The following is a 14,167-nucleotide window of genomic DNA, read 5'->3' on the forward strand; positions in this document are numbered from 1 at the left end:
CAGAAACATATGGATACTCTCAGGTACAAATGCTCACAAATACTCTCAGTTATATGTTATATTATATTGTATTATATTATACTATGTTACATTATATTATGTTATAATACGTTACATTATGTTATATTATTTTATGTTATGTTGTGTTATGTTATGCTACATATACTCTATACATATACTTCTATAACTAGCATCGGTTAAACTTTTTCATGATCCCCCTTTTTCAGGTAACCCAGCAGTAAACCGTTCTTCTAACAGGCGTGACCGTGAGTTGCGTGTTGTGTCTCTGTGAGGTCTCAGGTGTGGGTCAGGTCTTCCTCTCCGCTGCTCGTTTATGCACTGCAGCAAAGGCTGCTCTGCGGATCGAGTAGGCTGTTTGACGGCGCGTGCGTGATGATGATGATGCGCGTGACGCCACGGGCAGAGGCAGATCAGCGGAGCGGCAGACGGGACCCGGGCTGAGGCAGCAGCAGCATCCGCAGCAGCAGTGGCGCCACAAAGCGACTCTCCGCGGCTCTCTCCGGGATCTGGCATGCTTCGGCTCGGCGGCAGGATGTGCGCGCTCTCGGCCCTGCTCTCCGTGCTCCTCGCTGGACTTGCTGCAGCGTCCTCCGATCTGTTTGACGACCAGCTGGGCGACATCAATTACTGCAAGAAGCAGTGCGCGCTCACCATCAGAAACAAAAGCCCCGCTAAAGTAAGTTGTCCCCGGCAGGCTCCATCCCGCTGCGGCGCGCAGCGCAGACTAACGGGGGAGCCAGAGCTCACGATAACCCGCAGTGAACGTGTTTAGGTCCGCGCGAGGGCCTCAGGGACGCTTCGGCGCACTTAGGCCGAAAATGGATGCAGCTGATTTCTGTGTGCATCTTAAAGGCCAGTCGAGACGTGAACTGCGTCAGTGACCCACTCGGATCCGCTGTTTGTAGACAGGTTTACGCAGACAAGGCCAGACGGAGGGCGGCAGGCTGAGACCGTGAGGTTTGTGAGTTTCCGTGGATTACAGATTTTATATCTCGGGTGTTTGTCTCCCCCCTCCCCCCCTTCTCCTCCTCTGCTGCCTTCAGGTGTGGTTCAGATACCCTGCAGGGCGGCAAAGGGTAGAGCTGCAAACACCCGGTTTGAAATCTGCGATCCAAAGCTCTGCGTCCATCATTCACCTTCGCGCTTTGGGATAAACAGCCTTTCCCCTCCCTCCGAATCAGCGCGGAAACGCAGTAAAGATGATGAAAAGCTCAAGGCTGTAATAAACTGGCCAAAAACCTTTTTTGTCTCGTCTATTCCCAGCGAGGCCACCAGAGGACGCTGTTTCTTTATTTGCATCAAGAGTGTGGTGAGAGGAGGATGCAGCAATGTGCATCCTCCTCTCACCACATCAGTATCCTGCAAAATTTTCATGGAGCTCGCTTATTACCATCAGCTTTCTCTGGCAGCATCTAAACGCGTCTTATAAACTGTTTATGTCAGGCCATAATATTACAGCTGCACCGTGTCATTACGAATGCCATGACCCATCTATGTCACAGCTCCTAACAAGGTTATCTGGAGTTTATCCAAGACTATAGGAGACATCTCTAATTTTGAACCCCCCCCCCCTTCTGTCTGTTTGACTGCTAGGACTCCATAATGAACGCCTGTCACCGTGGCTGTCGCCTCTACTCCATCTGCCAGTTTGTCAATGGCAATGCTGGCTTTAATACCAGCAGGGAGGAGTGTCAGGGAGGTGAGTCAGTGTGTCAAGCTGTCCATTGGGCTGTTAGCTTGACTATCTATCTATCTATCTATCTATCTATCTATCTATCTATCTATCTATCTATCTATCTATCTATCTATCTATCTATCTATCTATCTATCTATCTATCTATCTATCTATCTATCTATCTATCTATCTATCTATCTATCTATCTATCTATCTATTTTCTTCAATGTTAATTGTAAATCAGATTGAAAAAAGAAAGAAAATCCTGAAGAGAGGTCACGAGGGTCAAAATCCATACGAAGCACAATGGCTCTTTTATCTCGAATTTGGTGTTTTTGTAGTCGTTGGAAAAGACAGGACTGGATTTGAAAATAAAATCTGGAGAGCAACATCAAAGCTCTGGTAAACACTGCGGTGTTTCCTGAAAGCTGGCAGGCTCGTTTTTGTCAGGGTGGGGGGTTTCAGGCTGTTCTCCCTGTTTGAACTGCGGTATTGAAAATCAATGATGTGATTTGCTGTCCAGACAGCAGATACCCCGGTTCCTCCTGCTTCAGTAACAGCATTGTGGAGCAAGTCGTCTCGGTTGTGTCCGTTCTTTCTGCCCTCACCTGTTTTATTTCTTCTCTGCTGACTTCCCTTTTGTGCTCATTCTTTCTTTTCTCGCTCCTTCATCTGCGCTGTCAACCTGCTTTTGCTCTTTTCCTTTTTTATATATTCTGTCATACTTCACTACTGCGCCCTCTCTCTCTCTCTACAGCATGCCAGGAGGCATATATTAAGCTGCTGGAGCAGGAGGCCTGCAGCACCGGCTGTGCCAGCCAGCCTTCCGAACCCGAGATCAAGAGAAGGAAGGTGAGAAAGAGCACTTTGCGCTCAAAGGGTGCACCCAGACACACACAACTTATAGGTGTCGGTTTAAACTTGGCACAAGTGTGTACACAGGAGACCACCCTCACTGCCATCCTGCTCTTTCTCCTGCAGCTGAAGGCCATGACTCTCCGCCCAAAGCCGCCCTCTGTGATGGAGGCCGTGTCCAGCTGGTGCAATGACATTGTCAGCTCCGCCCAGAGTTTCATTTCCTCCACCTGGACCTTCTACCTGCAGGCTGACGACGGCAAAGTTGTGGTTTTCCAGGTAGGACCAGCTGGCACTGGGAGACAGGGAACACCATAGAGCAGGGATGTCAAACTCATTTTACACTGTGGGCCACATACAGCTTTGATATGTTAGCCGAACCAGTGAAACTCCAATTTCTGTCAGTGTAAACAAGTTTAACTCCACAGTGAGATACCTTAATGTAAGACAGAGAAGCAATTTCATCAGAAATGCTGACGACTCTTAGGGCTTAAACTGTAAAGACGTAAATGTGTTTAATATGTAATTTAATTACCTCGGTGCATTGTGAGTGGCCACAGGGGGAGCTCTTCATCAGCAGGAGAAGCTGTAAACTTGTGAAAACACCAAAATTTATGTCCTTCACATAAATTCACAAAGCCAACCAATTAGGCCAGATTGATGTCTTCGCTGGGTCGATTCAGGCCCCCGGACCTAATGTTGGACACCCCTTCCATAAGCTGTATATAAAAGAATGATGTAAGGAGATAACTGCGGGTTGGATCTGACTGCAGTAGCAATGCAGGAAAATGTTCACTGAGGTCATTGATCCCACGGCAGCCACACGCGTCATCACTGGCTGGCTGTTAGGAACGTTTGTTTTACTTTTCAGTTATGCCCTGAATGTGTCACCTGTAAATAAAAACAGCAGTGTGAGCATTTACGCCGCTTTTCTTACCCCGCATTCAAAATTAAGACAAACCACCAAAAAGATGGAATCCTGTTTTTTGCTTCGGTCAGATCTTCAGTCTGTTCTACAAATTTCACACCACGTGACTGGAAAGACAGAATATTTTAATTTGCATGTACACAGTATCTGCACAGTATATTCAGGATATATTCGTTCATGCAGGGTCTGTTGCCTACCGGTGTTGGAAAAATATAAAATGACTACTTACAGCGATTTTACGCCTCATATGTTTTTAATTGGAGGTTAAGGCAATCCAGCGAGCCCTTATAGATTACTGGATGAGCTCATCTCTGCTTCCTTCCCGTTAGAACTGTGAAATGTATCCTCTGGTATACACTGTGTACAGCCTGGGCCACAGCTCATTTTAGAGTCAGTGCATCTGTGAAGGTTGAGTGAACAAGGGCACACAGCGGGGTGGAGGAAAGGTGGCTGAATTCAGAGAGCTGGGTGGGTTTTTTTTCCCCCTCACTGCACTTTAATTGTTTATAAATTTCCTTTTAAATGATGTCACTTCCCCTCGCTGCCATGCATATTTGATGACCAGCTGTTGAGCTCACCTCACGATGGAAACTCACTGCAAGATTAAACAGAACAGACTACGCCGAAGAACAGTGAAAAAGTGAAAGTGCTTCTTCCGCTGTGGTGCTGATGCAGACTTTTCTGCATTGACAGCTGAGGTCATGTGTGTCTGGTGACCTTGGCTGACTTGGAAAAAACCTCTCCATTATCCATCGCCGTGCGTCTTTAGATGCAGAGTGGAAAAAAGATTCAGCATTTGTCGCGTTTTCTGTTTTTGAAAAGAGTAAATTCAGATGTTAGTGTATCTTTTTTTGTTAAAGCCAACACAGTAAACCACCTCTACATTAAAGCTAAAATAAGATTGGGTCTGTTTAACCACCGACTGCCCAGACAGATCCTCCAAAATCAAAAACCATCTCTCCCAAGTGTTTTCCCGTTTGTATAAGTGACTTCAATGGCAGTTAAAGCTACATAATTAAAGGCTTCTGTGGGAATTGATAGTATTTATGCACTCTAACGCATACACAAAGGCTTCTGTGTAACACAGAGCTGTCTGTTATGCTGAAATTCATTATTAGGTATAAAAATGTATGTGCACGCTGGGCTGTAATTCTCAACCTCATATATGGCGATGGAGCAAGTGCAGAATATGAAATTACCGACATTTCTTTTGGACTCGGTGATGGATGTTTGCTCTTTATGGCAGCGACACGCAGACTGGAGCAGCAGGGGGAAACCAGCAGGCTCCGAGAGGCAGTGAGAAAACTATCAGGCCTGTGTTTAGTGGGCAGCTGGCGAACCGCCACCAACTCGACAGATTGACTCCCCGAGTGTTGAAACAACAGAAAAAGTCGGGCTAAGGATCGGGACAGCAGAAAGGAGGGGGGAATAAACCGCTGTTGCCTGAAATAAAAATGACATGGCTGTCCATTACAGGCTGACTGTATACAGAGAGCTTTGCCTGACACCATGCTGCGAGGATAATAATATGAGCAAGCATCATAAAAACAAGCAGGCGGCTCACAGGAACCAGACAGTATACGATTCTTAGTTATTCCTACTGAAGGGAAAAACAAACATGTAATTTTAAAGAAAGACTTGCAAAGCAGACCTCTTTATCCCTTCTCAACACCACCTTGTTGTTTTGACAGTTCAGCCCTCGATGAGGTGGCGGGAGAAGAGCGTTTGAAACAAAATGGATCGATTAAGCGCCTCTTCCAGCTGAGCCGTGGTTTTTGTTAACAAACAAATTGAACTCTGTGTGCGGTGAATAAATACTGACATAAACACGGACACAAGCGACACGTGTGCTGGATGCAGAGCTGCTGCAGGGAGCAAGGGTGTGGATGACAATCACAGTTTAACTTGGATCCCTTCTTGATGTTGATTGATCAGGACTGTGAGATGGAATGGGGGAGGTGTACATGTTTTTTTTCCTTCAAAAGGGTAGCACAATAGTCCCCCCCGTATGCATATGTTAGTGCATGTTTCCTGCATAGGCACGGTGAAATACTCTTGGCCACAGAACAGGAAGGCTCGAAATCTGAGGTACACCCTGGACAGGGGACGATAAACATCCACACACGCTCTCAGATCCACAGCTACGACCAGTTTATCTGACAAACACGTCGTGGAGGACACCCCCACAAGCGAAGCGAGAACATGCGCGGAAGAGGGAGTGTTTGCCCGGGGCACCTAACAGGCTAGGACCGCCACTGAAAATGAGTGAGAATAAACTCAGTTTCCAGAGTGACTTGCAGCGCGTCAGCAGTCCTTTGCTGCTCTGGTCATGTGACTGAAATCACTCACTAAGTTAGCAGATCACTCATTTCCAAAACAAAGTAAAGAATAAAGTGAAAATGATCCTCGATTATAGTGTCCGACACAGCAAGAGGTTTCAGATCCCGTCGAGTGTCCGAATGGATGAATAATGGGGAAGAAGACACTCCACGGGGATGTGTTGTGCTGTTAGTAGGCCTGTGAGAGTGTGCTGTTGCTGAGGCCAGCAATAGTATCGTTACAACTGACTACAGCTGCTGTTTAGAGTGGAGGGAGGGTCAGCAGTAGGGAGGCAAAATCCTCTTTTAATGAGTTCTCCAGGGGAACCGAAAACATCGCGCACGTAATGAAACACACAACAGTGCAAATGGCAACAGCAGGCTCTATGTGGGTTTAAAAAGATGTTTTTCAGAGATGGTGTCCCACTAAAAGGAGCTTTAGTGAACTTATTTCAGTGTCTGAGAGAAAAGGAAACTGAGCATGCTTGGAAAAAACGAATTCTAATGACGGCGTTGGTTTCACACGACGTTAAATGCTGAAGTACGAATAAATGAACTTTTACTGAACAGAGGAGAAAGATTCAGAGTCCGGAAAGACTCTGTCGTTATACTGAGAAACTCACGGGGAGCGTTTGTAGACTGTACCCTCACAGACGGCTCTTAAAGGGCTGAAATGTCCTTGAATACAAGTTTGAATCATCCTTCCAGCTCCAGGGCTGTCTGTGGGTAAGAATCTCAAATCTTTGTATGAAGGAGAGAAAAGAGAAGCAGGTGTTTTGTGTCCAAAGTCAGAATTTCCGCAAAGATTAACTGAATGTTAAAGGTTTTCACTATAATCGTGACCTTAAGGTGACGTAGGATCACCTGGATGCCTTCTGTGGGGTTTCTATGTGTTTGCTCTGACTTTTCTCATCGCTTAGGAGCTCCTCTGATGCTGTTTTCCTCTCCTCAGAGCCAGCCAGAGATGGAGTACTCTCTGCCCGAGCTGCAGGCTCCTCGATCCAGCGTGGCAGACAAACCCTGGCCTCAGGTCCACTCTCACACCCAGAGGCCCCACGGTTAGACCAAAATGCTCCGCACATCCATGCTTCTGCAATATCCCACCATTTGTTGTTTCAGCTAGAACTGATGTCCACTTTTTTAACTGTGTGTCAGGTGCGAGGGGACACGGGGAGAAGGGAACTCCCAAAGCTGCAGCGAAAGGGAAACACGCCGTCCAGCACCCGGAGGACCTCGCATCTGAGCACGACTTCCTCGGCTGCATGTCCAGGTGACACTGTGGAAAATCACCAATTAAATGATTTAAGCAGGGCGTTTATCATAAATTTAAATTGCTTTTACACAAGCGTTCCTTGGAGCCTGCATGAAAATGAACCTAAAGACACTTGAAACCTGTTTGATGAAGCTAATCTAGCACAGCTAACAGAGCTGCAGTATCGCGCAGTGTTTGGCAGTGGACACATTTAACTCCCCGACCTTACACTGACGTCCTAACTGACAAAGACAGCTGAACAGATGAAGTTCATCCTGTTTGCAAAACTCATAAAACGCCATTTATAACCACAGAGAATCAAATAAAGTGATTCTTTCACTAAACGAGTTTCAACATGCAGAAAAATACCTCTCTGATTCTTTGACTTTGAACTTTAATTGCATTAACGAGATGCTATTTAAGTCTATGCAACATCTGCAGCGCATTTATGTATAATTTGGCGATCTTCTCGGTCTTTCTGGCCCACCTCATTCTAACGCCCTCCCCTGCTCCCCCGCTTCCTTCTGCAGACGTTCTGGCCTTCCACGGTGGATTTTAGCTGCTTGTCTCTTCCTGTCTATCATGGTCATGCTGTGGCTCAGCTGTGCCAGCCTCGTTACCGCACCGGAGCAGCACATCAAGACACAGGTACACATTTGGAAAAGAAATGAATCAACATTAAATCTTGAATTCTGCTCTGCCTGGGTGGGCAGTGCACCTGTGTTTTCTAATCTCGGAGCTCCTTAAGGACACCTTTAAAGTAACACAAACCAAACAACAGCCCACTTCTGTCTGAGTCTGGATTTCATTCCAGGAAGGCGGCATAAACATTGCTTTGATATCTGATTCTTATCAGCATTTCCCATCCACAGCAGCTAGCATGTCTTCTCCCGGTCTTCCCTTTCTGCTCATCCAATCCATTAGTCGTTAGTGAGGCGCACTTCATCTGCAGCCTGTCACAGCCTTAAAACATGCTACCAGGCTGGATCATCACAAGCATGTTTTGTGCACTCCGGTGTCTCACTTTGCTTTGTTACTGAACATATCTCAGCCACACATACAAGTTTTATTTGATTTATTTATCTGTTGATAGTTTACACAAGTTGTAATTATGAGTAAATAAAAGCTGCTGTGTATGCAAACATGCTGTGAATGCACTGGAGGACGTACATCGTGACGAGTTCTTCAGTCTTCTCAGAAAGCTTTAAAGAAAAGGGAATGTTTCAAACATTAGATAATCGCAGCATTACCAACTTAGACTTTGAAGAATTTTTTATATATTTGACTCTGATAAACTGGGAATACACAGATGTGTGTTTGTCAGGTCTCACATTTTTGTCCTGGATCCTCAAAAATCCATGAAAAACAAAGCAAAACAGGATACAGGTAGAAATCTCCTCTTTCCATCGCTGAAGCTGTCGGCTACTGTCAAACCTCAGACGTGTGCCTTCTCTTCCCTTTAGAAAAAGGAGCTTTTAAATCACAGCAGTACACAAACGCTTTCCTAGAACTGTCAGTTTATCCACGCCATATGGTATTATGTGCCTTTAAAAAAAAAAAAAAAAATTCTTTGTATCTTTTTAGCTGAGTATCAACGGAGATAAAGAGTTTCTGGAAAACGCCCACAAGGTCAACCCGTACCACCTGAGTCCCGTCATCGCCGTCACCGTAAAGCAATCGGAGGAGAGCCAGGAAGCCGGGCCGCTGCCGGTGAAGGTCGACTTGAACAAAACGTGCGTTTAGGATGGAGAGCGGCTGTCTCGCTTCAGCGGGTGACTAAACTCTGAGGCTCGTCAGAGAAGAGGGGTGGGGTGAAAGAAACACATTACGATGCTTACTCCATCAGCAGAATTTTAAAGAAACATATTCTTAAGAGCATGGCACCCTCCATCTTTTAAAGTGATCTCACACAAACATCTAGCTCGTGTCAGTCAGTTGGGTTTTTTTCTGTGTCAGCTCCACCTGTCATGCATTTCATTACTTTGTACAATCCAGGTTTCGTCAAGCGAGGTCGTTCCCTAATGGTTAGCCCGCTCATTGCTTATTGATGAGTCTCGTCTCCGAGCCACGCGCGAGACAAGCAGAGAGGACAGACCGCAGCCGAGAGCGCTCGTGTCATTCGTCAAGTGTGGACAAGAAGACAAACGCGGAGCTTCATCTTAGATTCAATTTCCCTCGTTCTCAGAGAGTTTGGATTAATTAGTGGCTTGCTCACAGCAAAGAGGGAGAAACAGCTCTGAGAGGAAAGGAAGATGAATGAAAGGTGAGCGAAACACTCTGAGAGTAATCCCTCGCAGTTTATGATCCGTTTACTCAGTCAGCACCGTGATCTGTGCAGAAATGGCCTCGAAATTGAGATTCGCGTCTCGGCAGCGTGAAACGGTTCTCAGGTGAGTGACCCTCGCCGGGTTCAGAGGTACAAAAACAGCACGTCGGCGTCTCTCGTCGCCTCAGTCCCGTGTGTTTTCTGGATCTTTGTCTTTTCACACAGCTCGAATTAAATCTTAAACCGGACGCCGTCTTTAAAAATGAGCAAAAATCGACCTTAATTTATTTTCTCCTCGTTATATTCCGAGTCATCAAAGTGAGTTACCCGTTAGTGTTTTTGCAGTACCATGTACAGTTCAGTCATCATGCAAATGTAATTAGTCTGTATGTAAAATACTGTAACATCAGCTAGAGAGAGACACACACACACAAAGACAGATCACACTTGTTGCTATATTATTAATAATGCTATTGTTATTATTATGATGATAATTATTCTGTTATTGCTCTTCTATCACTTCAAGACTTCATAGCTGTTATATGTGCTTTCTAATAGCTGACTATTTTGTATGTCCTAGGAGCACATACTGATGGATTCCCTCTGTAACAGTGTGTAATGCAAAGCTTTTAACACAGACCTTTGTTATTGAGCACAGTCGCAGTCTTAGAAAAGATTTTCTGTTTTCCTCTCAGTGCTTTAGATGTCCTGTAGCGCTCTCTTTTAATCCAGGCTATGTAGACAAAAAAGCGTGCATGCAAGTGATTCTTTGATAGTTTATCTTAACCGCTCGCCACTACGGCACAACTCTACTGTAGACTTGTGATTTTTTGTGTTCATATTACTGTAAACCTTGAATAGAATGCGTAATAACGAATGACAATATCCTCATGATATACAGGAAGGACTCTTAATAATAATTTTTTAAAAAGCCATCCGATCGATATCTGTGCCGGAGGTATGCCGCAAGGAACGTGAAGATGGATTTCAAACTGTATTGTTTCCTTTTTACTGGTCTGTTAATTTTCAATGAAACGATACAACATGATGAAATAAAGTGTTTTCATGGTAAGCGTGATTTTTTTCATTCCTATAGAAAACCTCAGACAAAGCGCGCACTCGTGCGTGCTTGTGTCAGCGTGTGTGTGAAGCTCGTAAAGACAGAAATAATATCAGGCTTAACGGTAGCATGGAGAGCAGAAGATTAATGGCAAATGGTCCGGTACTTATATAACGCTACACTGAAATCACATTCATACAGTGCTTTATTCTAAGCCTTTAAGCACTTTCTAACCGTGACGCCGCACACGCAGTCCAGTGGGTGCTCTGGGGACCATTAGGGCTTCAACGTGCAGACTGGAGGAGCCGGGGATCGAACCACCAACCGTCCAACCTCCTCTAACTTCCGAGCCACAGCCGGACACACTACACAGATTATTTCAGAAGCACCCAAACACAGTAAATGAGCACATGAACGTCACTCACATGTGTCGCTGCTGAACATGTCCCCCAGCCTGAACAGAGCGGGTCCCATGGTGCGGGCGAAAAGGTCATCAGGCTGAAATGTTGTTATTCACTTTTATACGGCCAAGACAGGCAGCCCACCTGAATTCATTATTCAGTCACACTAATAACATTTTTAAATAAGCTTTAAAATGCTTAAAGCTTATTTAGCTTATAAGCTAAATTAATCTAGTAAATAATTTGTTTTCAGTTTCCAACAAACAGGAAAATTAATTGACTAATCATTTTGCTATTTTGTCATTAGTTTGTTTAATATCAAATAATTATTTTTGAAATGTATATATTTTTAATAGTGTATAATATCATAAGAGTCGATAACAACTATGTTAAATTATGACTTTTAACTTTTCGTGTATTATTTATTTTTATGTTAGAGTTGTTTTATAATATATATTTTTACTGATCAGTGAGCCCATTCTCAGCCCCAGTGTGTAAAAACCACACTCACCATACAGCAGTCATTATTTCCACCTGCCTAATATTGCTGCCTCCACTAGTCTCCAGCTGTGGTGCTGTGGTGTCAGCTGTGAGGTGAAGCCTCCGTGGATCCAACTTGTTTGTCCAGCACATCCCACAGATGCTCGACTGGACTGAATGTGAAGGATGTCAACACCTCAAAGTCGATTTTGTGCTCCTCAATCAATCCGGAACCATTTTTGCTTTCAGTGCATTATCCTGCCAAAAGAGACCACAGCCATCGGGGAGCACCGTTTCCATGAACGTTTGAGCGATAGCAGCTCATCTACCAGGTAGGACCACCCGGGCCGGCCTTCGCTCCAGTGAGCCTTGGCCGCCCATGACCCTGTCTCTGGGTCGCCGCTGTTCTTTCCTTGGACCTTTTAATAGACACTGACCGCTGCAGACCGAGAACACCCCACAAGACACCATACTGTCAAACGCACTCAAATCCTCACACTCGCCTATTTTCCCTGCTTCGAACATCAGCTCTGAAGACAAAATGTTCACTTGCTCCCTGATGTGCCCCGCCCACTCACAGATGAAGAGATAATCCATGTTATCCACTTTACCCGTCACCGGTCGTAATGTTATTCTGCTAATAAAAGTGACAACAATGAACCAGGACACCCCACCTGGCTCATACTCACTCACACAACTTCTCTTAAATAAACATTCATTTCATCTCTATAATAGCCTTCGAAACGATGTTTACACCATTAACCTTTTTATTAATCATCTGCAACACTTTATGAAAATATGTTGCAATTTTAAGCCACCAGACACTGTTCATTCATAGTTTTTATAATCAGTCATTTCCTTATTTGCTGTTAAAGAATACAAAGTTGGACTACTTTATTAATTATTGTCATTGTAAAGCATCCTATTGTAGATAGATAGATAGATAGATAGATAGATAGATAGATAGATAGATAGATAGATAGATAGATAGATAGATAGATAGATAGATAGATAGATAGATAGATAGATAGATAGATAGAATTTCCACTGACAGGCTCTCTTCATTGTGTAATAACTATTTCAGTCCACTTGGTGGCAGCAGAGGTTTGGTGGGAGGGTGATTATAGGACTTTCTGCTATTTTTAAAATCCTGAATCCTGCTCAAGCTCATTCATCTAAACGTGAGTGGGATTATTTTTAAGATTCTTAATGCTACAGAGAAAAGAGGTTGTATTTAGTTCTTTTCACATCAGACACTCTTCCTTAGAGAATACTCCTGTATGTGAAGACAACTCTATATAACTGTGCCATTACGAGAGGACTCCCAGGGGTAACCGAGTATTTCAAAATAAAGCTACTGGGACAAAGTGCTGAGAGAAGAAAGGATGCATCTACCTGCATTCACCTGCAGGAGACAAACACATGCAATGAAGTTCTTCAGCTCAGTCAGAAGAGAAGAGAAGAGAAGAGAAGAGAAGAGAAGAGAAGAGAAGAGAAGAGAAGAGAAGAGAAGAGAAGAGGACATTTTCTTATGTGTCTCTGTCACAGCATCAAAAACAGACGAGATACATTGAATTCATAATCAAACACCACAAAACAAGGGCAACACAACAGAGCTTCCAGTGCGTGTGTCCAATTAGCATAACATGCTGGATGGCTGTGTGAAAGACAGACAGACGGAAGGAAATATCAAAACATGCCTCAGCTGTGACACATAATCAAAGGGAAGAAGCTTCTCTACACGAGGGTGTGATATTACACCACCCAGTGATGTTTTGGCAGGATACAGTTTGAAGTGGGTCGTGGTGCTGCTGTCACTGGTCACCATGCATGGTGTGTCTGTGAAGGCAGCGCTCTCTATTAACACTGCCGTGCTTGTGTGTGCCAACAAGTGACGACAGGTAAAACAGGCCCGTAAGTGAAGGGAATCAGAGTGAGTTAAGATGAAGACAAAGGCAGGGGCCGGGAAGGTGAGGATGGAATATTCTGGGAGTTTTCTTTTGTTCTGTCATATGAGCTCAACTCCTCAAGGTGCAAGGTGCAAATCTGTGTCTTTAACTTCACACTCAGCCATCCAGGAGACGGATTAAAGCTCAGATCTGTCGGCCATACATTCAGACACTTTAGGTAAAGAGAGAAAAATTGCCTGCTGTAGCACCACTCCAGGAACTTGACCGAGCTGGCCTTCGCTCTGTGTGCACTGAATGATTTGGCAGCGGTGGGATCTCACTGATAACAAACTGGAGAGAGTGGGGGAGAGAGGTTTTCTGTGAGTGAGACTATCAGGTCTGGTTAAAAAATACATTTTTATTTATTTTTCTGTCTGTTGACGAAAAATAAAGTAACGGATTGTTCTTTTCACACAGACGCGCTGACTCATTTAATGCAAATGGGCACTGCTGTCTCACTCTCGCTCTGCACGCCACAATCAGGCCTTCCGTGTGGACGCAGGGAAAGATAAACTGAGACCTTATGGTCCTTGCTGCCTCGGGCTCGGACAACACACGTCGCACGAGCTGACATTTATGACCTGACGAGAGCTCTGTCTGTACTTTGAACACAGCGTGTGGACGACCATTTAGTAACTGAGGGTCTCGGCGCTGCTTCCCTGCAGCATCAGGGACCAGGAGGTATTTGGCTCAAAGCACATGGATGTCATTGAATTTGAATTTGAATTTGAATTTCATACATCAAGGCTGAGGTCAAGGAAACTGAATCTGCTCTCTCTATACGATGATCTGAGCGCAGCTTCAGAGCTGCCTCTTTGCTCTCACAGATGCTTCTGGTGGAGTCGGTCAATGAAAAAAAAAGGCTTAATGTAAATGTAATTTGTTATTTGTGTGTGTGCAAGTCTTCCGCTTTGCCCCACAGCACAACAAAGAGAACAGCAACTGTGAATCCAAAGCTCCAA

At 44.6% G+C, this 14,167-nt stretch overlaps 1 protein-coding gene across 1 annotated transcript; it reads left to right on the forward strand.

Annotated features, from left to right (window-relative positions):
- Positions 1-380: 380 nt before the first annotated feature.
- Positions 381-10,387, forward strand: tmem59l (transmembrane protein 59-like). The gene is made up of 8 exons (XM_085448280.1): positions 381-697; positions 1,615-1,720; positions 2,454-2,548; positions 2,678-2,830; positions 6,750-6,855; positions 6,953-7,067; positions 7,580-7,697; positions 8,634-10,387. The coding sequence occupies exons 1-8, from the start codon at positions 533-535 to the stop codon at positions 8,790-8,792; spliced, it is 1,017 nt and encodes a 338-aa protein (XP_085304406.1). The 5' UTR covers positions 381-532; the 3' UTR covers positions 8,793-10,387.
- Positions 10,388-14,167: the final 3,780 nt, after the last annotated feature.

The sequence above is a fragment of the Copadichromis virginalis genome, linkage group LG23 (genome assembly GCF_057382275.1).
Source record: "Copadichromis virginalis isolate Kocher_CV1m ecotype Utaka linkage group LG23, C_Virginalis_male_GT1.1, whole genome shotgun sequence".
Lineage (NCBI taxonomy): Eukaryota > Metazoa > Chordata > Actinopteri > Cichliformes > Cichlidae > Copadichromis > Copadichromis virginalis.

Bases quoted from the DNA above. Each gene is read 5' to 3' on its own strand.
- tmem59l (XM_085448280.1), top strand. From the start codon at position 533: ATGCTTCGGCTCGGCGGCAGGATGTGCGCGCTCTCGGCCCTGCTCTCC. The intron at 6,856-6,952 runs GTTAGACCAAAA...ACTGTGTGTCAG, and splicing joins TCACACCCAGAGGCCCCACG to GTGCGAGGGGACACGGGGAG. The intron at 7,698-8,633 runs GTACACATTTGG...GTATCTTTTTAG, and splicing joins AGCAGCACATCAAGACACAG to CTGAGTATCAACGGAGATAA.